At 42.3% G+C, this 27828-nt stretch overlaps 1 protein-coding gene across 1 annotated transcript in view; it reads left to right on the top strand.

Annotated features, from left to right (window-relative positions):
* Window positions 1-27828, top strand: part of CCDC148 (coiled-coil domain containing 148) — a 169599-nt gene that overhangs the window by 48719 nt on the left and 93052 nt on the right. The window contains exons 3-8 of the mRNA XM_084642703.1: window positions 3155-3276; window positions 21312-21415; window positions 23152-23234; window positions 23381-23544; window positions 23905-24000; window positions 24092-24273. Of these exons, the coding sequence (XP_084498829.1) occupies window positions 3155-3276; window positions 21312-21415; window positions 23152-23234; window positions 23381-23544; window positions 23905-24000; window positions 24092-24273 (751 nt within the window). The remainder of the gene's footprint in view (window positions 1-3154; window positions 3277-21311; window positions 21416-23151; window positions 23235-23380; window positions 23545-23904; window positions 24001-24091; window positions 24274-27828) is intronic.

The raw sequence follows: 27828 nt of genomic DNA, 5'->3' as shown, positions 1-27828 counted from the left end.
TCCAGGCATAAGCTACATGACAGAAGGCACAAAGAAAAGTGTAGAAGAAGGACATGAATAACACAACCTTCTTAGGATGAGCAGCGAGAACGTGTAGATTTGTGTAGAAAGGAAATGCGGGTAGAGATATAAAAAGGGAGTAAGTTGTGAAGAACTAGGAAATGATTACTTCATTCTCCTCCACTGTCATTCTGGTCCCTGTCTCGACCACATGAAAAAATATATTTAGAAAGAAAATTTCCAGGATGATGGAGACTTATTACCTGGGGAGGACATACAGTATTACTTCTTTTACCAAACATTGGTAACGGAACAAATATTTTTCAGGTGTTTTAATGTAGATACTGCTAAGTAATTATTTCATGGTTGACAGAAGCATATGGACCTTTATATGTTTACTTAGTGATCTCTTTTAATGTATCTTTCTGTGTGAAATGGATGTCTGTTAAAATTCCAAAAAATGAGTGTAGTCTCTCCCATTTTCCCCTGTCCCCTTTCTTTATCCTCTCGCTTTTCTGCCTGTTAAGTTTCTCCGTTGACTCACTTTCTGTTCTTATTCATCTGATTCTCCACATTCATTGTTGCCTCCTCTGCTATTCTCTCTTTTTACTTGCCCACTCACACTGTCCTCATCCCAGATACCCTCTCCCTTACTTAGATTGTGTAGGTGTGAGAGAGATGAGAGACTGAAGAGAGGGTATTATTTCATTGAAGTTGAGTTGTTCCAGGGATGTGTTTTTGCCATCAGTGTCTAAAACTGATTTGCGGTACCACAAGACACCAGGCAGTGGCTGACATTTTTCAAAGGAGCCTAAGGAAGTTGCCTAATTCCCTTAAACTTGCACTCCCATTTGAAAATCCCAGTCAATCTGTCTTGTATCTACCTGCTTGTCCAGATGTTTTAAACAGTGACCGTAGGAATCCAGAAGTAAGATGTTATAACCTATGTTGCATGCAGTAGGAACTGATTATGTTGTCCTTGAAGTCTGTTGTCCTTAGCAAAGCTTTTGACACAGTGTCCCACAGTATTCTTGCCAGCAAGTTAAAGAAGTATGGGCTGGATGAATGGACTATAAGGTGGATAAAAAGCTGGCTAGATTGTCGGGCTCAATGGTTAGTGATCAATGGCTCCATGTCTAGTTGGCAGCCGGTATCAAGTGGAGTGTCCCAAGGGTCGGTCCTGCGGCCGGTTTTGTTCAATACCTTCATAAATGATCTGGAGGATGGTGTGGATTGCACCCTCAGCAAGTTTGCAGATGACACTAAACTGGGAGGAGAAGTAGATACGCTGGAGGGTAGGGATAGGATACAGAGGGACCTAAACAAATTAGAGGATTGGGACAAAAGAAATCTGATGAGGTTCAACAAGGACAAGTGCAGAGTCCTGCACTTAGGATGGAAGAATCCCATGCACCGCTACAGACTAGGGACCGAATGGCTCGGTAGCAGTTCTGCAGAAAAGGACCTAGGGGTGACAGTGGACGAGAAGCTGGATATGAGTCAACAGTGTGCCTTTGTTGCCAAGAAGAGCAATGGGATTTTGGGATGTATAAGTAGGGGCATTGCCAGCAGATCGAGGGACGTGATCATTCCCCTCTATTCGACATTGGTGAGGCCACATCTGGAGTACTGTGTCCAGTTTGGGGCCCCACACTACAAGAAGGATGTGGAAAAATTGGAAAACGTCCAGCAGAGGGCAACAAAAATGATTAGGGGACTGGAACACATGACTTATGAGGAGAGGCTGAGGGAACTGGGATTGTTTAGTCTGCGGAAGAGAAGAATGAGGGGGGATTTGAAAGCTGGTTTCAATTACCTGAAAGGGGGTTCCAAAGAGGATGGATCTAGACTGTTCTCAGTGGTAGTTGATGACAGAACAAGGAGTAATGGTCTCAAGTTGCAGTGGGGGAGATTTAGGTTGGATATTAGGAAAAACTTTTTCACTAGGAGGGTGGTGAAACACTGGAATGGGTTACCTAGGGAGGTGGTGGAATCTCCTTCCTTAGACATTTTTAAGGTCAGGCTTGACAAAGCCCTGGCTGGGATGATTTAGTTGGGGATTGGTCCTGCTTTGAGCAGGGGGTTGGACTAGATGACCTCCTGAGGTCCCTTCTAACCCTGATATTCTATGATGGCTTCCCGTATATTTAAAGAAAGTAAGTTTATTCCCCTCTTCTCCTAGCCTACATAATTCAGAATGATGAATTAAATATAGTGGAAAATGTTTTCTGTTCTTGTATTGGAAAATCAGTCTGATATATAGCTGAAATAACTGAGTTTTTACAGTTCGTTCCATTCATATGTAAATAGAACTATTCATCTGACATCTTAGAAGTTATACTGGTTCCTTAAGTCAGAGTTCATGATAAATATGTCTGAGTAGTTATCATAGAATCTTGGGGTTGGAAGGGACCTCAGGAGATGATCTAGTCCAACCCCCTGCTCAAAGTAGGATCAAACCCCAACTAAATCATCCCAGCAAGGGCTTTGTCAAGCCTGATCTTAAAAACCTCAAAGGGAAGGACCACCTCCCTAGGTGTAACCCATTCCAGTGCTTCACCACTTGAGACCATTTCTCCTTGTTCTGTCATCTGCTACCACTGAGAACAGTCTAGATCCATCCTCTTTGGAACCAGGAATAACTAAAAGTACATTTTAGCCTGTGTTTTTCTATTATTTTATCAGAATTTACTAAAATTCCAGCAAACCCAATTTAAATTTAATATTATTTATTTAAACTGAATATTATTTATTTATCTGCATTCCTGTAGAGCTTAGGAACTGTAGTCATGAACCATGACTCTACTGTGCTCCTTATGTTAATTTTTGGTGTTGATTGCTAATATCATTGATTGACTAAGATAGTTGCAAAATAAACAAATTGTGAAACTGTTTATGATATCATTTTTACCAGTTTAGAGCTCAGTTTATTTCAGTAGTTACTCCTGATTTGACACTAAAGTGGAATGAAAATCAGATCGACTGAACACAAATTACTTTTAATGTGTAACTATTTTCCTAATATTTTCGTAGCAAAATCATATGTTTTTAAGTACAATACTCTGTCATCCTGTGAATTAAGCTTTAATTTTGTGTCCAACATTTAAAAAATGTTTCTATACAGTTTGAAATGACTTTTTTATGTTAAATATAGATAATCTGGTTGTTCGTATGAAAAATGGTCTTTTCAGCCAGAAGTATAAACCTGTTGACTACAAACAACTACATGCACTTACTGAAGAAAAGAAAAAAGCGTCTGCTAATATACAATTAAAGGTAAGCTGTTTTTTATTCCTAGAAGAATTAATTTTTTATGTATAATAATCTTCATTTAGTTGCTTCAGTTTATTATTTGTATTGTGGTCTGCTTAGAGGTTTGTATCAGGGACTGGGCCCCATTGTTAAGCACCTTGCTTGTGTATAATGAAAAGAAGGTCCCTGCCCCAACAAGTTTACAGTCTAATATATGACAAGGGACAACAAATGCAAAGGAGGAGGAGAAAGGTAACAGTGTGTTGTTATGATTAGTGCAATAAACAGTGGTCACAGCACTCTGAATCAGAAGAAGGACAATATGCTGATTTTCTTTTTATGTGGAGTTTCCCCATGCATAAAGGTCTGCATGGAAGAAAATGCAAAGAAGGGGTATTAAGGAAAGTTGGACTGATGGGTAGTAAAGGCTGGTATCCTTGGCAGAGCAGAGGTGAGGGTTGACAGCTTGATATCTAATGAGAAATGTTCAGTAGACTCAAATCATGAAAGGTCTTAAAAGTGAAAACAATTACTTGTGTTTGTCGTGAAAAAGGAGAAACTCATGGAGAAGTACCTGTATTTGTGGTGGAACAGGAGGAGCTCATGGAGAGATGCAAAGAGAGGGAAGGAGACAACATAGTCAATGTGATGAACCAGGTAGATGAGAATTACAAAAGTGTTGTAAATGGTTTTAAGAGCAAGATGGCATTTGTTGGAAGGCCAGAAAAGAGGCAGTGACTTCATATCTTAACTACTGTAATGAGGACGTGGGCCTGAGTTTTAGCTTTGGAATGAGAGATGCCATTGTGTAAGAAGAAGTGGCAAGGGTTAGACATGACCTGCATGCGTCTAATTCCAGAATAGGCACTCACATGTTATGGTGAGGAGGGATATATAATACAGGTAAAATGTAGGGTGGGGGCAGAGACCTAGTGTAACATTTTAAGGACTTCCTGACTAGAAATATTGTAAACTGAACATTCATTATATGTTAATTTATGCTTTACTTAACAAGTAAGTGGTTAAGTGGTTTCTAACAATTTGAAAACAGCATTAGCTGCAGTTAAACAAAGTTCATGTATAAATAAGTAGCAATAGCTTGCTTTAAGATGCCTCTAGACAGACAGGGAAAGCTGGCTAGTATAAAAACCATTAAAGAGAGAAAAAGAGTTAAAAATACTAGACATCAATATCAGAGCAGTTTTTTCCCCCAAAAAACATAAAGAAGGTGTTGGTATCCTGCATTTGTGTCTTTTCTTTTCTTTTCTTTTCTTTTCTTTTCTTTTCTTTTCTTTTCTTTTCTTTAAAACTTTCCTCATCTGTACCTTAATGTAATAGTAACATCAATAATTTAATTTACAGCTCTACTCTGAAGAATGACTTAGTAAAAATGGTACTTTATTCTCCCAAAGCTGTATTAGAGTGGGAATGTATTTTTCACAAAAATAAGTTATTGCTCTGAATACATAGGATGCAGATCTGCTGATCAAGATATCAATTTTTTCAGTCACTTTTCAGAGTAGAACCACACTCAGCCCTGCACTATATATTTCTACATTTCTCCCATTTTGGAGGTGCATATTAAGACTATATTTTGGCTTTCTCCCAACATTCCCTAAAATCTTACAGAGGAAACTCAGGACATTTTGGTGAATTAGCCCCAAAAGACTACAAGGACAGCTGAGTTTAAAAATAGTGGCTAAATTAAGTTCTAATCCCACTGTGTAGCTACAGTATGATTTGTTCTGGCTTGTGTTGATGGGTCCGAATCGTCTTATAAAGAGGATAAAAATGTAGCTGAGTCTGTAGACCTCTACTTCGACTAAAGCACTTCTTACAAACCTACTTGAAATGTGGCTTGGTCTTTTCTACAAAGGTTCAAGTAAACCATATTATATCACTAGAAAGCCACAATAAATCTTAAACATTGTTATATTTGGTTTCATAAGGTTGCTGAGACATGGAAATTGTCTTGCACTGTATTGTGGTTAATTGTGCATGGTTTTTTTGTACTCAAGTAATTTAGGGAGATTCTTGGATTCATGAGATATCAAGGGTGTCCAGACATACCTGGTTTGATTTTTAGCTTGTAAAGAACTTGGCATAAAAGGAAAAACTGCTTTCTCTGAGGAAAAGAAAATATACCAGACTCCATAATGTTTTTAAAAAATAACCTTTTAAGAAAATGACTTTTAATCCTGGAGAGATGTGGATACTATGGAAGACTCCTGGCTGCCATTCAGGAGAATTTGCTGCTCGTACTATATGGCTTCCTTCTTTCCTTTGCAGTTGCTAATAGATTCTTCAGCACAAATATAAAGGTCAGGTACAGAAAAACAAAGAAGTTATAGTTCCTTGTAAAAGTAGGGCTGTTCTTGGTTTATGGCAGTTTTCACTGATTATTGGTAGGTAATAAAGGTAATAAAATTAACAAATTTCAAAAGAAACTGACATCAATCATTCACTGTAATTGTTTCGTTTGGGCAAGGACTATCGTTACATAGAGCACAAAAGAAAACTAAATCATTATGAACTATGATCACCCTCTCCTCCCACAGTAACATCCAATATGGCTATATTATTTTTTCCCAGATAACAGCAAGTGCAGTGGAAGGACAGTACGTCCCTGGGTTTCATCCCTCCTAATGTGGCCTGCTCATTGTCTGCCCAAACCTCACCCATTACTCTGCATAAATCCCAGTCTCATGGAGGACCTTCCATTGAGTTCTTGGGAAGGGCAGGGGAGATGCCATGGTGCAGAAGCAGCTGATTCCCAACTTCTATGTGGGAGGGACGTGCCTACCTGAGTGGATCTTGTTTGGCAAATGCAAGGCCTGATTTTGGGTCTTTTTTGGGGAAAACTCCCAGAGAAGTCAATGGGAAATTTTGTCTAAGGATTTCAGGATCAGACCCAAAGTCCTGTTTGGAAGATTAAGGAGTTCTTGTAGATTGCAGTTCAGAATTTCAGTGAACAGCACTTAATAAATGTAATGCATTACTTAGGCCTGGTCTATACTAGGAGTTGAGGTTGAATTTAACAGCGTTAAATCGATGTAAACCTGCACCCGTCCACACGATGAAGCCCTTTATTTCGACTTAAAGGGCTCTTAAAATCGATTTCCTTACTCCACCCCGACAAGTGGATTAGCGCTTAAATCGGCCTTGCCGGCTCGAATTTGGGGTACTGTGGACACAATTCGATGGTATTGGCCTCCGGGAGCTATCCCAGAGTGCTCCATTGTGACCGCTCTGGACAGCGCTCTCAACTCAGATGCACTGGCCAGGTAGACAGGAAAAGAACCGCAAACTTTTGAATTTGAATGTTTGGCCAGTGTGGCAAGCTGCAGGTGACCATGCAGAGCTCATCACGAGAGGTGACCATGATGGAGTCCCGGAATTGCAAAAGAGCTCCAGCATGGACCGAACGGGAGGTACAGGATCTGATCGCTGTATGGGGAGAGGAATCCGTGCTATCAGAACTCAGTTCCAGTTTTCAAAATGCCAAAACATTTGTCAAAAACTCCCAGGGCATGAAGGACAGAGGCCATAACAGGAAGCCGAAGCAGTGGCGCGTGAAACTTAAGGAGCTGAGGCAAGCCTACCAGAAAACCTGAGAGGCAAACAGCCGCTCTGGGTCAAAACCCTAACATGCCGCTTCTATGATGAGCTGCATGCCATTTTAGGGGGTTCAGCCACCACTAGACCAACCCTGTGCTTTGGCTCCTTCAATGGAAGATACGGAAGCAGGTTTTGGGGACAAGGAAGATAGCTCACAGCAAGCCAGCGGAGAAAGCGGTTTTCCCGACAGCCAGGAACTGTTTTTCACCCTGGACCTGGAGCCAATACCCCCCAAACCCACCCAAGTTTGCCTCCTGGACCCACCAGGCAGAGAAGGGACCTCTGGTGAGTGTACTTTTTTAAATAGTATACAGGGTTTCAAAGCAAGCATGTTTAATGATTAATTTGCCCTGGCATTCGCGGCCAGTACAGCTACTGGAAAAGTCTGTTACCGTGTCTGGGGATGGAGCGGAAATCCTCCAGGGACATCTCCATAAAGCTCTCCTGGATGTACTCCAAAAGCCTTTGCAAAAGGTTTCTGGGGAGGACAGCCTTATTCCGTCCACCATGGTAGGACACTTTACCATGCCAAGCCAGTAGCACGTAGTCGGGAATCATTGCAGAACAAAGCATTGCAGCGTATGTTTGCTGGCGTTCAAACAACATCCGTTCTTTATCTCTCTGTGTTATCCTCAGGAGAGTGATATCATTCCTGGTCACCTGGTTGAAATAGGGTGCTTTTCTTAAGGGGACATTCAGAGGTGCCCGTTCCTGCTGGGCTGTTTGCCTGTGGCTCAACAGAAATGTTCCCCGCTGTTAGCCACGCAGTAGTGGGAGGTGGGAGGGATTAGCCACGTGGTGGGAGGAGGCAAAATGCCACCTTGTAATGAAAGCACATGTACTATGTATGTAATGTTAACCGCAAGGTTTACTGTGAAAGAGTATACCCATGGTTCTATAAAATGTGTCTTTTTTAAATACCACTGTCCCTTTTTTTTTCTCCACCAGCTGCATGTGTTTCAAGGATCACAGGATCTTCTCCTTCCCAAAGGCTAGCAAAGATTAGAAGGCGAAAAAAGCGCAGTCTCAATGAAATGTTCTCTGATGTCATGCTGTCCTCCCACACTGACAGAGAACAGACAAATGCGTGGAGGCAGACAATGTCAGAGTGCAGGAAAGCACAACATGAACACGAGGAGAGGTGGCGAGCTGAAGATGATAGTTGGCGGCAGCGTGATGACAGGAGGCAGGATTCAATGCTGAGGCTCCTGGAGGATCAAACTAATATGCTCCAGCATATGGTTGAGCTGCAGGAAAGGCAGCTGGAGCACAGACTGCTGCTACAGCTTCTGTGTAACCAACTGCCCTCCTCCCCAAGTTCCATAGCCTCCTCAGCCAGACGCCCAGGAACGCGGTGGGGGGCCTCTGGCCTCTCAGCCACTCTACCCCAGAGGATTGCCCAAGCAACAGAAGGCTGGCATTCAATAAGTTTTTAAGTTTTAAAGTGCAGTGTAGCCTTGTCCTTCCCTCCTCCACCACCCCACCCGGGCTACCTTGGCAGTTATCCCCCTATTTGTGTGATGAATTAATAAAGAATGCATGAATGTGAAGCAGCAATGACTTTATTGCCTCTGAAAGCCGTGATCAAAGGGGGGAGAGGAGGGTGGTTAGCTTATAGGGAAGTAGAGTGAACCAAAGGGCGGGGGGTTTCATCAAGGAGAAACAAACAGAACTTTCACACCGTAGCCTGGCCAGTCATGAAACTGGTTTTCAAAGCTTCTCTGATGTGCACCGCGTCTTCCTGTGCTCTTCTAACTGCCCTGGTGTCTGGCTGCATGTAACCTGCAGCCAGGCGATTTGCCTCAACCTCCCACCCCGCCATAAATGTCTCCCCCTTACTCTCACAGATATTGTGGAGCGCACAGCAAGCAAAATAACAATGGGAATATTGGTTTTGCTGACGTCTAAGCGAGTCAGTAAACTGCGCCAGCGCGCTTTTAAATGTCCAAATGCACATTCTACCACCATTCTGCACTTGCTCAGCCAGTTGTTGAACAGCTCCCGACTACTGTCCAGGCTGCCTGTGTACGGCTTCATGAGCCATGGCATTCAGGGGTAGGCTGGATCCCCAGAGTAACTGTAGCGATTTCAACATCCCCAACGGTTATTTTCTGGTCTGGGAATAAAGTCCCTTCCTGCAGCTTTTGAAACCGACCAGAGTTCCTGAAGATGTGAGTGTCATGTACCTTTCCCGCCCATCCCACGTTGATGTTGGTGAAACCTCCCTTGTGATCCACCAGTGCTTGCAGCAACATTGAAAAGTACCCCTTGCAGTTTATGTACTTGACAACTTGGTGCTCCGGTGCCAAGATAGGGATATGGCTTCCGTCTATGGCCCCACCACAGTTAGGGAATCCCATTGCAGCAAAGCCATCCACTATGACCTACACGTTTCCCAGGGTCACTATCCTTGATATCAGCAGATCTTTGATTGTGTTGGCTACTTGCATCACAGCAGCCCCAACAGTAGATTTGCCCACTCCAAATTGATTCCCGATTGACTGATAGCTGTCTGGCATTGCAGGCTTCCACAGGGCTATTGCCACTCGCTTGTGAACTGCGAGGGCTGCTCTCATCTTGGTATTCATGTGCTTCAGGGCAAGGGAAAGCAAATCACAAAGTTCCTTACACATGCGAAAGTTTTGCAGCCACGGGGAATCGTCCCAGATCTGCAACACTATGTGGTCCCACCACTCTGTGCTTGTTTCCTGGGCCAAGAATTGGCGTTCCACCACATGAACCTGCCCCATTAGCACCATGATGCCCACATTGCCAGGGCCCGTGCTTTGAGTGAAGTCTGTGTCCATGTCCTCACCACTCTCGTCACCACGCTGACGTCGCTTACTCGCCCGGTTTCGCTTTGCCAGGTTCTGGTGCTGCATATACTGCTGGATAATACGCTTGGTGTTTGATGTGCTCCTAATTGCCAAAGTGATCTGAGCGGGCTCCATGCTTGCTGTGGTATGGCATCTGCACAGAAAAAAGACGTGGAACGATTGTCTGCCATTGCTCTGACGGAGGGAGGGGCGACTGACAAGATGGCTTACAGGATTGGCTTACAGGGAATTAAAATCAACAAAGGGGGTGGCTTTACATCAAGGAGAAACAAAAACAACTGTCACACAGAATGTCCCCCTCAAGGTTTGAACTGAAAGCCCTGGGTTTAGCAGGCCAATGCTCAACCCACTGAGCTATCCCTCCCTCTGGTATTCCAGGCAGGACTGAATCTCCATTAAAGTTTTCAAGATGCCCCTGACAGACCTCACCGAAACGATTTTCAGCCGTTGATTTCACGGAGGGAGGGAAGGAGGGAGAGAGTGGGGAGCAAATAAATACAAAACAAATCTGGTCTAATTTTTGTTTTGATCCCCTCCATCTATCTTTTACATCTTAGGCTGGCAGCAGACGGTGCAGTAGGACTGCTAGCCATCCTCATCTCTTGACTGCTTGCCAGAAGATGGTACAATATGACTGCCGGCAGGACTAAAGAGAATTACCTGCTTGAGTCACTCCTATTTATGTCCCTGCGCCCATGTCTGCCCAGGTGCTCCTGACTGACCTCACCGAGGCAGCCAAGAGCACCTAGGACATGATGATGATGGTTATCAGGCCTATTGTACTGTCTTATTCCACAAGGCAAATGAGTCGCTGCTGTGTAGCAATGCAATACCGCATGTGCCAGCACCCAGGAGATGTACGGTGACAGTGAGCTGAGTGGGCTCCAGGCTTGCCGTGGTATGGCATCTGCACAGGTAACCCAGGAAAATGGGTGCGAAATGATTGTCTGCGTTTTTCACGGAGGGAGGGAGAGAGGGCCTGATGACATGTACCCAGAACCATCTGCGACAATGTTTTTGCCCCATTAGGCATTGGGATCTCAACCCAGAATTCCAATGGGCGGCGGAGTCTGCGGGAACTGTGGGATAGCTACCCACAGTGCAACGCTCCGGAAGTTGATGCTAGCCTCGGTACTGTGGAAGCACTCCACCGAGTTAATGCACTTAGAGCATTTTCTGTGGGGACACACACACTCGAATATATAAAAACGATTTCTAAAAAACCAACTTCTATAAATTCGACCTAATTGCGTAGTGTAGACATACCCTTAGGAAAGTAACCTTAGGTTTTTATGTGGTATGTTCTATTTTTGCTTTATGCATTTTAGTTCTCTTTTGTTGATGTTATTTATTAAACCTTAATCAGAATATATGCAGTATTGACAGGTTTTTCGATATTCATGATACTGTGTGTTGGACCTCAGGACAAAGAAACGAATCTTGCAAAAAGAAGTTGTGAGCCAACGAGGTGACATTGAACGAGAGCAGGAATACTTGTCTCCTTTATAGTATAGTTTCCTTTAATGGTACAGGTATAATTTATCAAAAGAGTTGTCAGATATTATTTCTTCATAAGCTGGTAGGATAGAATTCTGCTGAGCTCATTCAAGCTTTAAAACTAAATTTTAGTCTTATGTCTTTTGGTATTTCATTTTTCACAAGTCTCTTCCAGCCAAGTAGGCAGTAAAACTGTACATTGAAACCTGCACAATTTCAAAAAGGTGTTCCCATATGTTGCTTTTTTTGTTAAGGGCTATGAATGTTTAACTCGTGGTCTCCTGGCTCTCAGCTCATTGTACCTTTTCCTTACTTGATAGGGGGGGTCTCTTTTTTCCCCTCTTTAGGTCTGTCAGAGGAGAAGTGGTTGAGGCTCCCAGAGGAAAGGAGATAGAAGCTCCAGTGATGGTAGCTCATCAGACTGTCAAAGTTGTCTGATTTTGACAAAGGACCCTTTGCTTTGAGCAGCCATGGCTGGAACAGTGGAACAGATATGTTGTTTGACAAGCTGACCCTGTCCCAAGAATGTGGGCACTGTTGTGCTGGAGTTAAAGAGGGTAATAACAGACACACTGAGGCCCCCTTTCCACTATAATATGCTTCTCCTGGTCCTCTGTACTCTGCTGTCTCCCTTTCCTCCATATCCCACAACACAGAGAAGCTGAGGGAAATTGTGTCTCCCATTCCATCCCAAACCTCCCTACTCTTGCTGTATTCAGTCCTCCCCCCGACCCCTCAAGAAAACTCCATACACAAAAAAATTATTTAAAAGGGATGAATGTTGGTTAAATTTGACATCCACTCCCCAGGACAAATCATTAAAAGCAAGGAAACACCAAATTCTGGGACACTTCTTACTATATCCTAATCCCCACTGAGCACATTTCTTTTGACAGCGACAGGCTCTGCACCTTCACAATGAGCTTCCTTCTTCCTCCAACAGATGATGGAAAACACAACATGTTTATTTACTTCACCTTTGTCAGAGATCCTAGTGAGTTCTCCTTCCTGGCCACCCATTAGGACTGCTGTGAGGGGAATCCAAGCTCTAGGGTGTTTCAAGCCCCAATCTCAAGGTCCATAGGCACACTCTCAAGGTACAGACCTTCTATTTGGCCCCCCTCCTTCCCCCCGCGTGTCTTACTGTTTAGCTGCCTGACCCTCTGGGTGTAGCACTGACCCTTCAGACCAGGGCCTGCCCACAACATTTTGGCACCTGAGGCAGGGAACTCAAATGACGCCCCCATGCCCCCTTGCTTTGGCCAAAACTTTGAAAAGTCTCAATTCTGCCTTCTTCCTGTTCTACTCCTCTCATGGTACTGCTCTGCTACCTACCCCAATAAAGGAGAACTAACAACTTAAAATGCTTTCAAAAATTTTAAGTAACACTTAACTTTCAAACGCCTGAACAGCAAATGTAACTTTTCTTGTCTGCATAGTAAACACTGGCATTGTGATGGTTGCAAGGCCGACCAGCCTCTCCTGTGTCATTGTGGAGCGTAGATGTGTTTTTATTAACTTCAGGTTGGAGAAGCTGCATTCTCCACGGGCAACTGTTACAGGAAGTGTTAGAAGTATGTGCAGAGCTACAAAAGCATTTGGAAAGAGGGAGGTCATTTTATTTGTGCACATATATACCAGAACAGCCTTTGGAGTTGATCCTGCTGAAATGTATTTTGAAAGGGCTTTCAGATCATCACCTAAATCACTTGCATCTATATTGCGCATGTCATCATGTGTCAACACTGTCTCTAGTGCCCTGCATTGCTGGTGTAGGTCTTCTTCCGGTATAGTGAGGAGTTTCGGAATATCATACAACATCCCAAATATACTGCTGTGTTCCTTGAGCTGCATGAAACGTTCTTCAACTGACTGTATTGCACAATCTAGCACCTGGTTAAAGAATTCAACTTTGAATTGTTGTTTGGGGGTCTCTTATGGGATTATCCCGTGCCTCGTAATCAAAATGTCGTCTTCTTCAGTGACTCTTGTGTTCTTGAATGGGTGGGAAAATAGGTTCAGTGTGAAGTTCCTCTGCCAACTTCTGTGCACTCTTCAGAACGTTTTGAAATCCCTCATCTGACCAGTAAGACTGTAGGTATGACTTTGCTTTGTCCATTTGTTCCATTGCTCCAGATATATCAAGGTCAACACTCTGGAGTCTCTTGCTTACATTTATTTCAAACAGTATGTCATGCCACAACACTAAGCCACACAGAAATTTGAAGTTATGTATGTTTCTGGTGATTCCATTTCCCTTTGCCACTGTTCTCCCATGAACAGTTCCTGTCTTAGCATTATCCTCCATAATGGCAACTATGGCATCATCTATCTTCCCAATTTGGCGTTTGATAGGCTTTATCGCCTCCACTCGACTTTCCCATCTTGTGGCACTCAGTGGTCTCAGTGTCAGAGAGGATGTTCGCAGATGTTACTTCTAAATTTGCCATTGATGAGTTGATGCAGAGAAAAATACATAGATGCTTTGAATTACATGAAAAAATTCAGCAGCCTTACTAGAAGCTGATGCTGCATCACTGACCACCAAATTCAATGAGAACTTCATGGGACAAAAAAAGCTTGAGGGTTTAACTCTCGGATCCATGTCTGCACTCCTCTGTTCTTTCTTCTCATGTTGGCACCATTATCGTAGCCCTGACCTCTCGTGTCAGCTATCGCAATTCCCGTATCTTCCAGCTTTTTAAGAAGCACATTTGTCATACCAGCTCCTGTAATATCATCAATGTCAATAAATTCTAGAAAATGCTCTCTGACAGTCACCATTGCAGGGACATTTTCACTAGTTTCTGTTGTTACAAAACACACCATTAAAGTAATTTGTTCCGTATGGCTGATGTCAGGTGTGCAGTCCAGAATAACAGAGTAATATCTTGCTGACTTCAGATCTGCCACAATCTTCTGTTTGACTTTTGTTGCCAGTAACTGTATGATCTCATTTTGAATTGTTTTTCCAAGGTAGTGGTGTGTGTACATTTCTTGGGTGGTGACTCTTCTTAGATGCTCCTGGAGTATAGCATCAAACTCAGCCATCAGCTCCACAATTTTAAGGAAGTTTCCATTGTTTGGCACATACAGCTGATCTGAAGTGCCACGCAGTGCTAGGTTTTGAATAGCAAGCATTCTCACAATGGCAATGAGCCTTTTCAGAACATTTTGCCAGTAAAGAGAGACTGATGCAATCTTCTCTTGATGCTGATCATCTATGGGGGCCTTTAACCTTAGTCTCATCTCAAGGTCTTTCCACCTGTGGAATGCTCTCTGGTGGTTTGCTGTCTTCTCACGGCATTGCAGATTTCTAGCCAGATTTTTCCAGTCCTTTGTTCCTGTAGAACCCAATGTGTCTGGAACATTAGACTGGAAGAGTTTGCAACAAAAACAGTATGCAGCATTCTGGTTTTTGAGTACATAAGCCATGGCCTCTCCACTTTGTCACCGTTGGGGATTTCACTCCAGTAATGTGTTGGATGGAAACTTCTATTTTCATTGTCTTTGGGGAACATGAAGTTTTTCACTTACTGTGGCCCCTGTAGTACAAGGAGGTCCCTCAGGCTACTGCTCAAGTGGGTCCACAGTCCTGGATCATCTAGACTTAAGGAACTAAACTCAGCAGCAGCTGTTTCTTGCGCCTCCACCACACTTTTTTTTCTGATCTACACTTTTGTTCAGGAATCTGCATGGATACATCCATTTGAGATGGAGATCTGGATGCTGCTGTAGCTGCCTGAACTCTGACTAACTGGAAGATCAGGCATCTCCTCACCACTCACATCCTCACTGGGGCCAAAAGGCTCATCGTGAACATTTGTGTCTATGTATCTCAGGAGAGCTCCTTCCAACTTAGATAGAAAAGCTTCCTTTGCTTTCTTTCTTTTTCTGAATGCTTCCCCAGAGGGGTGTTTTCTTCTTTCACTCACGACTACTGTTCTGTGCCAGCTATAGTGGCTCTTAACACTCAATTGAAGGGGACAAATAAGCAGGCTGGTAGCAGGACCTGAGTGAGGGAAGATATCAGCGTCTTAAGGACCTAACTGACTCCTACTACTTCAGTTGACTGCCTGTTCTCCTCAAGTGGGTTCAGGGAAGCAGCAGGAAACAGGAAGCTCCCTGAGAAGCTGGTGTTAATCAGTCCAGGCTCCTGGGGGTGCTAGAGAGGTACATAAGAGGCTCCTCCTCCTCTCTGTCCCTGCAGCTCCTGCTGCTTTCTGTTATTCTCTCTCACCTTTTCTCCTGCCTGCCTGTTGTGTCTTGTGCCCTCCTTCCTCCAGCACAGCACTCCATCATTTCTGTGCATCTAGAGCAGAGAGAATACATATGCACCACCAGCAGACACAATTTTCTACACTCTGGGTCCTAGTGGCGCCCCCCCACAGTCTGGCACTTGAGGCAGCCACCTCAGTTCGCCTCACGGTAAGGTCAGTCCTGCTTCAGACTCCTCAGTACTTAAACACCCCTATCTCCCGGAGCTCCACCCCAGAAGTGTGAAGCTTTCATTTACAGTTTACCTCTCAAGGGTGCACAGTAGTTGTGAAGACATTAACACACGTTGCCCAGTCTAACACCTTTATACTCTTTTATATTTAATCATGTAAAGCACAGGAGAGTACAGATCATAGAAAACAAAAAAACATCCTTAACATATTGTCCATCACTAGCTTACCCTTACCTTGGGAGTCCTTGAGAGATCATCTGTGTTCCATCAGGCAGGATCCTCCATTGAGTATCCCTAGCCTCTGTTTGCCAGGAGCTGAAAATGGGTGACAGGGAATGGATCACTGGATGATTACCTGTTCTGTTTATTCCCTGTGGGGCACTTGACATTGGCCACTGTCAGAAGCCAGGGTATTGGGCTAGATGGAACTTTGGTCTGACTCAATATGGCCGTTCTTATGAGTTGGCTACCCTGCTCCTGCAGGAGCCTCTCATATCTTAATCTGGTGCAAAATGGTTCTCTCCCCATTTCCCCCAGCCCCCTGAGTTACTTTATAGATTCCTGCTGAGTCACCTGCTTCTTTTTTCTCCTCCTGGTAGTTTTCCTTTACTGTCAAACCCTGCTCCCTTCAGACAAGAAGAAGAAGTGTCGTCTTCCAGCTAAAGCAAACCCATTGTCCCAAGGTGTTTTACTTTGAATAAATTCTCATTGAGTGGTGATCACACACCATTGTTTCTGACCTGGAGGAGACACGGCACAATCCTACTAACTCATGGTGGATCCACATACATATAGGCTTTCCATAACACAGTAATTTCATAAAATAATCCACAATTCAGAAGTGGTACACACAGAACCCCCAATTCATGCCAACACTATAATACAAAACTCTAATTACAGCCTTACACTTTCCTGACCAACACAGAACACACCACATACTTAGTCTGAGCACATATCTCGACACTGAATATTTGCTTATGTTGTTCAGATTGTACTAAATAGCATATTAAATAAACTAATTGTGGCCCAACCCAGCAAAGCACTTTAGAAATATGAGTAATCCTATGGTCGTCCAAAGTCCATGGGATGCTCACTGTCAAATTGGAGGACATATGAAGTAGGGTCTCACGGGGGTCTGTTCTTGGTTTGGTACGAGACAATATTTTCATTAATGTCTTGGATAATGGAGTGGAAGATGTGTTTATAAAGTCTGCGGATGATACCAACCTGGGAGGAATATGGTGCACTTTGGAGAACAGGATCAGAATTCAAAAAGACCTTGATAAATTGGAGAATTGGTCTAAAATCAACAACATGAAATGCAATAGACAAGTGCAAACTACTACTTAAATACAAAATGGGGAATAACTGGCTAGGTGGTAGCACTGCAGAAAAGGATCTAGAGATTATAGTTAAGGCTACAATTTTGGCACAGGCATTTTTATTAAAAGTCACAGACAGGACATGCGTAATAAACAATAAATCACAGAATGAAGCCTGGAGCCCCACTGTCCAGGGCTGAATTTATTGGAATTTTGTACAAGTCACAGAGGTCTTTATAAAATCATGGAATCCATAACCTCTATGACAAAGTTGTAGGCTTAATTATAGTGGATCACAAACTGAATATGAACCAACAATGAGATGTAGTTACAAAAAAAGACATCATTCTGGGATGTATTAATAGGAATCATATGTAAGACATGGAAGGTAACTGTTCCATTCTGTTTGGCAATGGGAAGGCCTCATCTGGAATACTGTGTCCAGTTTTGGGTGCCACACATCAACAAAGATTTGGAAAAATTGGAGAGTCCAGAGGAGAGGAACAAAAATGACGAAAGGTTTAGAAAACCTGACCTAAGAGGAAAGGTTGAAAGAATTGGACATGTTTAGTCTAGAGAAGAGAAGGCTTAGGGGGGAACCTGATAAGTCTTCAAATACATTAAGCACTGTTATAAAAAGGATCATGGCAATAAAGGATAGGACAAGAAGTATTCTGCTTAGTTTGCAGCAAGGGAGGCTTAGGTTAGACATTAAGAAAAACTTCCTAATTATTAGAATAGTTCAGCACTGGAACAGGTTATCTAGGGAGGTTTTAGAATCACTGTTATTAATGGTTTATAAGAACAGATTAGACAAACATCTGTTAGGGATGATCTGTATCAGTGGCTCTCAAACTTTTTTATTGGTGACCCCTTTCACACAGCAAGCCTCTGAGTGCGACACCCCCCCCCATATATTAAAACACATTTTTCAAATTTAACGCTATTCTAAATGCTGAAGGCAAAGCGGGTCTTGGTGGTGGAGGCTGACAGCTTGCAACCCCCACATAATAACCTCGTGACCCCTGAGAGGTCATGACCCCCAGTTTAGAGCCCCTCAGCTATGTATACTTGGTCCTGCCTCAGTGCAGGGGGCTGGACTAGATGACCTCATGTGGTCCCTTCTCACCCTACATTTCCATGATTTTTATGTACTTAAAGTATGTTGTATTGTACTTCATCTTTTATATTATCCTGAGGATGATGAAGATATCACTCCTTTATATCATTGTTCATATTAGGGTTTGTCTATGTCAGGGGTCTCAAACTCAGTTTATCTTAGGGCCAGTGCCAGTCCTCAAATCCTCCCAGTGGGCCAATAATGTCACTGAAGATGGTGTTCAGAAAAGAAAACGTTTAAATTGTATTTTTTTATTTCAAATTTCTTAGAAATAATAAAACCGTTATACAACTTTATACAATTCTTCTCCTGTCAGAGAGTGTTTAGTGTTTGCCAGACATCTGGCAATGCTTCAGTTCTGTCAGTTTGTTGATGTTTGGCCTCTGTGACTGAGCAGTTGAAACCTTCAGGATTGCAGCAAGGTGTGCATCAGATAGTTGTGTTCGGTATTTTGATTTGTTTATATTCATTGTGGAAAAAAGTGACACTGCCTCCATCACTGACTCTGCCCTGCGACTAGTGATGGTATCTCTGTCCATCTCCTCCAGCCAATGGGAGCTGCAGGGGGCGTTGCCTGCAGCCAACATTGCTGGCAGTGTGTCTGCATGCGTCTCTCCTCCACAGGCCACAGTGGGGAGCTTCTGGGCTCCAGATGGCCCACGGGCCAAGATTTTGAGACCCCTGGTCTGTGTGTTGCTTTAGTTTGCATTAGAAGGATGTAAATTTTAGTCCATACTAGCACATTGCACACTAACTGGTCTATGCAGATTCTGCTGGCACATACTAAAAGTTCCCTAGTACATGTTAACTGTTTGAAATGTGAGTCCATTAATGTGCACTAGGGAACTTTTGGTGCCTGCCAGTAGGGTCGACACAGGTCAGTTAGCGTGCAATACTAGCATGCTAGTATGGACTAAAATGTACACCCCTCAGGTGCAGACAAAAGCACTGTTTAGACAAGCCTTATGTGTATTAAATTAGGGCAGTTTTCATTGTAAGCCTTCTTTTGGGACAGATTGTGAAGCCCTTGGTGATGTTATTAATCACACATAAGTAGCCCCTCTGACGGGTTCGGTCACAGAGACCCCCTTGAGACTGTCACCTGTTGTGCTGGAATTACCTCTGAGCCCATTTTCCCTGATGGCTTGGATCTTCAGAACCTTGCCTTGTTGAGCCAGACACCCCAGTCTGCAACACAGACCCAGGTCTGAACCACACCCCCAAAGCTGCAGGCTTTAACTGAAAACCACTCAGCAGGTTACCTATCTTCAGCATCCAGACATCCAGCTCCCAATGGGATCCAAACCCCAAATACATCCGTTTTACTCTGTATAAAGCTTATACAGGGTAAACTCATAAATTGTCCGCTCTCTATATAGAGATATATGCACAGCTGTTTGCTCCCCCAGGCATTAATGACTTACTCTGGGTTTGTTAATAAGCAAAAGTGATTTTATTAAATATAAAAGTAGAATGTAAGTGGTTTCAAGTAGTAACAGACAGAACAAAGTAAGTTACCAAGCAAAATAAAACAAAACATGCAAGTCTAAGCCTAATACATTAAGAAACTGAATACAGGTAAATCTCACCCTCAGAGAGGTTCCAATAAACTTCTTTCACAGACTAGACTCCTTCCTAGTCTGGGCCCATTCCTTTCCCCGGTACAATTCTTGTTAGTTCCAGCTCAGGTGGTAACTAGGTTTTTTTCCATGACTGCAGCTCCCTTTGTTCTCTTCCACCCCCTTTTTTATCTTTGGCACAAGGCGGGAATCCTTTGTCTTTTTCTGGGTTCCCACCCTTCCTTCTAAATGGAAAAGCACCAGGTTTAAGATGGATTCCAGTATCATGTGACATGTTCACATGTCCTGTGAGACTTCATTACTCACTGGCTGGCACCCGCATATACAGGAAGGCTTACAAGTAAACAGAGCCATTAACAAACAATTGTCCTGGTCAATGGGAGCCATCAAGATTCTAAACCACCATTAATGGCCTACACTTTGCATAATTACAATATGACTTCAGAGTAATATTTCATATTTCTAGCTTCAGATACAAGAATGATACATTCATACAAATAGGATGAACATCCTCAGTAGATTATAAGCTTTGTAATGATACCTTACAAGAGACCTTTTGCATAAAGCATAGTTCAGTTACATTATATTCACCCTCATAAGCATATTTCCATAAACATATGGAGTGCAACGTCACAGCCCCATTCACTTCAATAAGATTACATAAGTGCTCATAATGTAAGAAAAAGCTCAACAATCTGGCATTATATGAGGTGAAGGTAACTTGCAGAAAACTAAAAGTGACTCTGCTCAAAGATATTTTGAACTCAGCTATGTTTGAAGGACTTAAATATTTGCTAGTTTTTAAAGTGAAAAATATTAGTTTTAAAATAGGGTTTTTACTTTATCACTGGATGGATAAAAAGTTATGCTAGTTAGCAAAGGGCTAAATTATCACTTGCCTTATCCACCCTCGCAGGGACGGAAGAGTTATACATCTCCTCCTTCCTCCCTTATATGGATTGCTTGTATCACTGGTCCAGTTGTGTGCACTGAGGAGGAGGAAGAAAACAAGCACCTAGGAGATAGGAGCAATTTCTCAATTTAGATCAAAATGTTGTTTCTCACTAGAGTTGGTTGAAAAATAGAAATAATTTTTTGTGAAAAATTTGGAAATTTTCACTTTTTTGTTCTATATATTTCCAATAGAAATGATTTTTCATTCATCAAAATTCTTTGAACATTTTCAGCTAAAAAAATTATTTTACATGGGGTGGGGGTGTCAACTTCCCTTCTTCCTCTCTCTCTCTCTCTCTCTCTCTCTCTCTTTTGCTGCCCCTTCCCTTTTTCCATTTTGCCACTGAATAAGGGGAGGGGGAGCCGAAAGATTTAAAGGTGGGGGGGGGGGATATTTTTTAAAAAGAACTGACCTTTTTTTTTGCTTTTCCTTTATTTAATTTTCATCCAAAAATGGGAAAACTAAAGTAAAGTCTTCATGAAAATTTCCAAGGTCATTTTTTATAAGAAAAATTTGTTTGAAATTTTCAGTCAGCTCCATTCCTCACAAAGATGTGCTTGCAGAGGCACATAGGTTCATACAACCTAGTATTAAAAGTTTATTTGGGGAAGCCATTTTGTAAATATATCAAACTAATTTGAATACTAGTAAGAATTTTTTCTTTTTCCTTTTTTACATAGGTTAAAAAAGTAGAACAAGCTTCAAAAACTAACAAAGAACAAATGCTGCTGAAACAGCACCACCAGATCTGGTGGCAAGAGCATAAACGATTGAGTGAGAACAGGTAAGAACTGGGGAATCTTAGAGATTATAAAAGAAATGCTTTGATAGCAAAAATGTTGGTATAGACTGCTTGTTTGAAAGAAAAAGATAAAGTAATCGAACAGCAGTAGATGCAGAGTATTTGAAAAGAGTGGGAGATTGTAACTACCCACATCTAAACTAAGTTTACAGATAAGAAGAAGATAGGTAAAGAGGGGGAGGGTGGGGTGTTCTGTCTCAGTCTCATACTCACAGCCAGTGATGAGCTGCCAGAAGCTGAAGAACTGGTTCCTTCAATCGCTCCGGGTCTTCGGCGGCACTGAAGGGCCTGCCACCGAAGACCCGGAGCGAGTGAATGACGTGCCGCCGAAGACCTGGAGTGACTGAAGGACCTGCCGCCGAAGGACTGTAGGCTGCCGGGTGAGTAGAAATTCTCAGGGGAGCCTCCCCAGCCGAGAGCTCAGGCGGGATGGACAGGACAGTCCCGCGGGTTGCATGTGGCCCGTGGGCCGGAGTTTGTCGAACCCCTTTAACAACCGGTTCAAAACCGGCTTCAAAATTTAACAACCGGTTTGCGCGAACCGGTGCGAACTGGCTCCAGCTCACCACTGCTCACAGCCAAATACTTGGCTATCAATCAATATGTGAGCAGCCTAGAACCTACTGGACTATTGGCCCACCCCAGAGTCTCTAATGTTTAATTCTTTATAAATGGTCACATTCTGTTCTCAGATATGATATGCAACTCTCACTTATTTCAAAAAGAGTGGTATGGTCGTTACTTATGTCTGAAGGCATGATTTGGCCCTAATTAATAATGGTAAATAAGTTTCTTGCTGCCACTGCACTGCTAATGTACTTCAGAAGCTATTTCTTCGTTTTGTTGAGGTAAAATATGGAAATACCATCTGGTTTTTCCTTGAAAATATATATTTGACTGCCTGCTAGGTTTTATTTCCCCCCAAAGTGTTTAGATGACATTATGCCTGATCCTGCAAGCACTTTGGATACAAAACTCAAGTAGAAACGAACCCTTAATGCTTTCAGGGTCTGCATTCATCACCACACTCCACTGATCAGTACCATCACTCTTCTCCAAGGGATGGTAGCTTCCATAACCAACCTCAGATCAGTTTTTAATCCTGGAAATCTCTTGTAGGAGAGTGTAGTTCAAGTTGTCTTCCCAACCCCTTCCCTGCACATGTTGAATGCAAAGGAGACTTATTCTATTCTTCTCTTGTAGAGCAGCCTAAAGTTAAAGTATCCTACTGCTGTTGTAGAATACTTTCATTTTTGCCTAGCAAGGTCGCTGAATGACTAGTAGAGGGTCTTACTGTGGATCATAGAGAATCAGTGGGAGGTCCCATGCCATCTGTATGGAGATATCATGCCTACTCTCCAATTCTGTGTCCCCAAGCCTTGCTTCTGTCACTCAGAAACAGTGCAGCCCCAGCGGAGTTGCAGTATCAGGGACCCCTCTGGATGGGGCTGCCTCCAGGGATTGCCATGACAGAGGGGAATCCAAAGGAAGGCGGTCTTTTCTTTGGAATAGGCATGGTGCCAGAGAGCCTGATATGTATCTTGTATTCTGCTGACTTGCCTCGTCTCTGCCCCAGCTCACCTAGTTGCCTTCTATACAGAGTCTTCCCCCTATTCAGTTATCACATGAATTGTGTGTAGGGCAGTGGTTGTTTTCTATCTTTGTTTATATGAGTAAGAAATTAAGGTTTATGCATATGTTCCAATTATACATTTCAGACATAATGTGGAAACAGAAATACAAACTTTCCTTGATGAAGGGAGCCTTGAATGTGAACTTCTTTTGGATATGTCAGACTTTGGTAAGAATTTTCACTTGATTTCTTGATTAATTTAAGTGGGTTTTTAAAAACAAATGTATTGACCATTACAGATAAATTACAGAACAATTTAGCAAATATTTGTCTTTTTTTTTTTTTGAGAAAGCTTTATGTTTAACTGTCTATAGCACATAAATTATCAAAGGAACTGGTTACATATCAAACAAATACGGTAGATCCCGTCTGGCAACTGAGAGAGGATTTGAAATGCAGGCTGTCTGAAATGCAGTGCTACCCTTCACAGAAATCCTTCATGGAATATGAGTTCATTCCAGTCAAGGTGTTAGAGCAGGTTGGTAACTTCACTTCTACAGTTTGTTGCTGTTTTGAATTTTATAATATTTTCTTTTGCTTATTATTTTTTTGAGGGAGGGAAGCAAAAGTTTCAAAGCCTTTTAAAAGAAGTGTGAAATGTAACCTTAAGATGCATATACTATCTGAAAATATTGTAGCTATTAATTTTTAAGGCCATGATCAACCTCCGTGCATCTGATTATCCTCACACTTACATCAGTATAAATCTGAATTAATTCTGTGGAAGTTACACTTGTGTAAAACTGGTGTATGGTAGAAGAAAATTAGGCTTTGCTTCTAAATGACAGTTTTGATATGAAAAATATCAGTCTTAACTGTTAATGTTTCATAAAACTAGGTAGACTTTGTGAAGGAACAACAGAAAACAATTTTGGAATTACTTAATCAAGAAAAATTGGCTTTGGAACAAGAACTTGAAGACTGTAAGAATAAAGTAAGAGAATGGTCACATTTCCAAATTAATTGAGTTACTCCACAACATAAAAAATGTATTAGACCACTGATAACTGATTTTTTTCTTTCAGGTACTAATATACTCTTTTGAAGAGAAAACTGGCCTTTTTCATGAAGTTCCTTCACAGTTACTGGCCTTGGAATGCCCATACCCCGATCTGAAGTCTTCAGTCCTTAATGAATTCCATAAATTTGCAGATGAATATTGGTCTAAACTTCAAGAGATTGATCAACAGTTAAACATAATATCCAGGTAATAAAATCTGTTTTGATTCATTTTTTGAGGGCAGGATAACAAACTGTTCTGTGTTCTGTTATCTCCAGAGACTGTAGTTCCTTTTAGCAGGAGAATTATTTCTTTTGTTGAGTACAATACATAGTTGACTCATTATCCAGTTCTATGGGATTAAATAGTCAATAATTATTTGCACAGCAGAGAGAATTGCAAAAGAACTTACTGAAATAATAAGCAAAATTCTTTATGGATTAATGAACCAACAGTATGACGTATAGCAAATGTTATCTTCACTGACTTCGTCATTATATGGATAGAAATTTCTTTGAACATTATTTTTGTATGGTAATTACTTCACATTAGGAAAAAACATTTGCACTTCCTTCCTTAGGGAAATCTAAAATATAAACACACGTGCACAGCAGAGTCCTAATCTTTTCATGAAGTGCAGATCATTGCAGCAATAGATTACCATGAAGACATATTATAAAAACTAGTTTGGAGCTATTTTAAAGGGACCATTAAAAAATGAGAATCAGCTGCCCCCAAGAGATAGGGCTTTAAGACTGTTTTTTGTTTTGTTCTGGTAGAACACCTAGCACAGTGGAGTCCTGGTCCATGTCTAAAACTTGTACAGGTTACAGTGGTAAAAATAGTAACAACAAATATGGCGAGAATTGGCAACATTAGTACTGTATAACTTTCTTTAGAAATATTATTTTATTTTAGGGATAGTAGAGACCAAATGTTTAATTACAAGGCTATAATTTTGTTTCAAAATTCTGATAACTATAGAGTACTTTGTAAAGGGTTTGTCTACATGAACAATTAGACTGTGGCAAGCTGGTGTGTGAATCTACCCTACACTAGCGTGCCATACTCTAACTGCTCACGTGCACCCTGCTGATGCACATTAACAGTTCATTAGAGTGCTTTGAGCTAGTCCTGTTTCAGCAGGGTGCACGTAAACAGTTAGAGCTTGGCAGGCGAGTGTTCACCCACACCCCAGCTTGCCATGGTCTGATGTGTAGAGAAGCCCTCAGTTTACTCTCATCTGACTTTGAGAAACCTGAAATAGAATTATGGAGTCTTAAAATGTAGATAGCTGTTCCAAACATAGTTCAGAATTATGTGTGTTCCCCCTTTTTTTCATATAAGTGTGTGTGTGCATCTTATATTTACAAAAAGAAAAGGAGGACTTGTGGCACCTTAGAGACTAACCAATTTATTTGAGCATGAGCTTTCGTGAGCTACAGCTCACTTCATCGGATGCATACTGTGGAAAGTGTAGAAGATCTTTTTATACACACAAAGCATGAAAAAATACCTCCCCCCACCCCACTCTCCTGCTGGAAATAGCTTATCTAAAGTGACCACTCTCCTTACAATGTGTATGATAATCAAGTTGGGCCATTTCCAGCACAAATCCAGGGTTTAACAAGAACGTCGGGGGTGGGGGGGCAGGGTAGGAAAAAACTAGGGGAAATAGGTTACCTTGCATAATGACTTAGCCACTCCCAGTCTCTATTCAAGCCTAAGTTAATTGTATCCAATTTGCAAATGAATTCCAATTCAACAGTTTCTCGCTGGAGTCTGGATTTGAAGTTTTTTTGTTGTAATATCACAACTTTCATGTCTGTAATCGCGTGACCAGAGAGATTGAAATGTTCTCCGACTGGTTTATGAATGTTATAATTCTTGACATCTGATTTGTGTCCATTTATTCTTTTACGTAGGGACTGTCCAGTTTGACCAATGTACATGGCAGAGGGGCATTGCTGGCACATGATGGCATATATCACATTGGTGGATGTGCAGGTGAACCCCATCATCTCAGGCATTGGCACCCTGACAGCAGGATTGTCTGGCTATGTAGACTCCCTCCTCAGGCCCTACGCTACCAGCACTCCCAGCTACCTTCGAGACACCATTGACTTCCTGAGGAAACTACAATCCATCAGTGATCTTCCTGATAACACCATCCTGGCCACTATGGATGTAGAAGCCCTCTACACCAACATTCCACACAAAGATGGATTACAAGCCGTCAAGAACACTATCCCGGATAATGTCATGGCTAACCTGGTGGCTGAACTTTGTGACTTTGTCCTTACCCATAACTATTTTACATTTGAGGTCAATGTATACCTTCAGATCAGCGGCACTGCTATGGGTATCCGCATGGCCCCACAGTATGCCAACATTTTTATAGCTGACTTAGAACAACGCTTCCTCAGCTCTCGTCCCCTAATGCCCCTACTCTACTTGCGCTATATTGATGACATCATCATCATCTGGACCCATGGAAAAGAAGCCCTTGAGGAATTCCACCATGATTTCAACAATTTCCATCCCACCATCAACCTCAGCCTGGTCCAGTCCAAACAAGAGATCCACTTCCTGGACACTACAGTGCTAATAAACGATGGTCACATAAACACCACCCTATACCTACTGATGTGGGTACCTACTGACTGCTATTCCTACCTACATGCCTCCAGCTTTCACCCTGACCACACCACATGATCCATCGTCTATAGCCAAGCTCTGCGATACAACTGCATTTGCTCCAACCCCTCAGACAGAGACAAACACCTACAAGATCTCTATCAAGCATTCTTACAACTACAATACCCACCTGCGGAAGTGAAGAAACAGACTGATAGAGCCAGAAGAGTTCCCAGAAGTCACCTACTACAGGACAGGCCTAACAAAGAAAATAACGGAACGCCACTAGCCATCACCTTCAGCCCCCAACTAAAACCCCTCCAACGCATTATTAAGGATCTACAACCTATCCTGAAGGATGACCCAACACTCTCACAAATCCTTGCCTACAGACAGCCTCCCAACTTGAAGCAAATACTCACCAGCAACCACATACCACACAACAGAACCACTAACCCGGGAACCTATCCTTGCAACAAAGCCCGTTGCCAACTGTGCCTACATATCTATTCAGGGGACACCATCACAGGGCCTAATAACATCAGCCACACTATCAGAGGCTCGTTCACCTGCACATCCACCAATGTGATATATGTCATCATGTGCCAGCAATGCCCCTCTGCCATGTACATTGGTCAAACTGGGCAGTCTCTACGTAAAAGAATAAATGGACACAAATCAGATGTCAAGAATTATAACATTCATAAACCAGTCGGAGAACACTTCAATCTCTCTGGTCACGCGATTACAGACATGAAAGTTGTGATATTACAACAAAAAAACTTCAAATCCAGACTCCAGCGAGAAACTGTTGAATTGGAATTCATTTGCAAATTGGATACAATTAATTTAGGCTTGAATAGAGACTGGAAGTGGCTAAGTCATTATGCAAGGTAACCTATTTCCCTTTGTTTTTTCTTACCCCGCCCCCTCCCCTTAGACATTCTTGTTAAACCCTGGATTTGTGCTGGAAATGGCCCACCTTGATTATCATACACATTGTAAGGAGAGTGGTCACTTTAGATAAGCTATTACCAGCAGGAGAGTGGGTTTGTGTGTGGGGTGGGGGATGAGAAAACCTGGATTTGTGCTGGAAATGGCCCAACTTGATTATCATACACATTG

This window comes from Lepidochelys olivacea (genome assembly GCF_965140295.1).
Source record: "Lepidochelys olivacea isolate rLepOli2 genome assembly, chromosome: 11".
Lineage (NCBI taxonomy): Eukaryota > Metazoa > Chordata > Testudines > Cheloniidae > Lepidochelys > Lepidochelys olivacea.
Note: the sequence above shows the minus strand (reverse complement) of the source record. Positions and strands in the feature narration are given on the sequence as shown.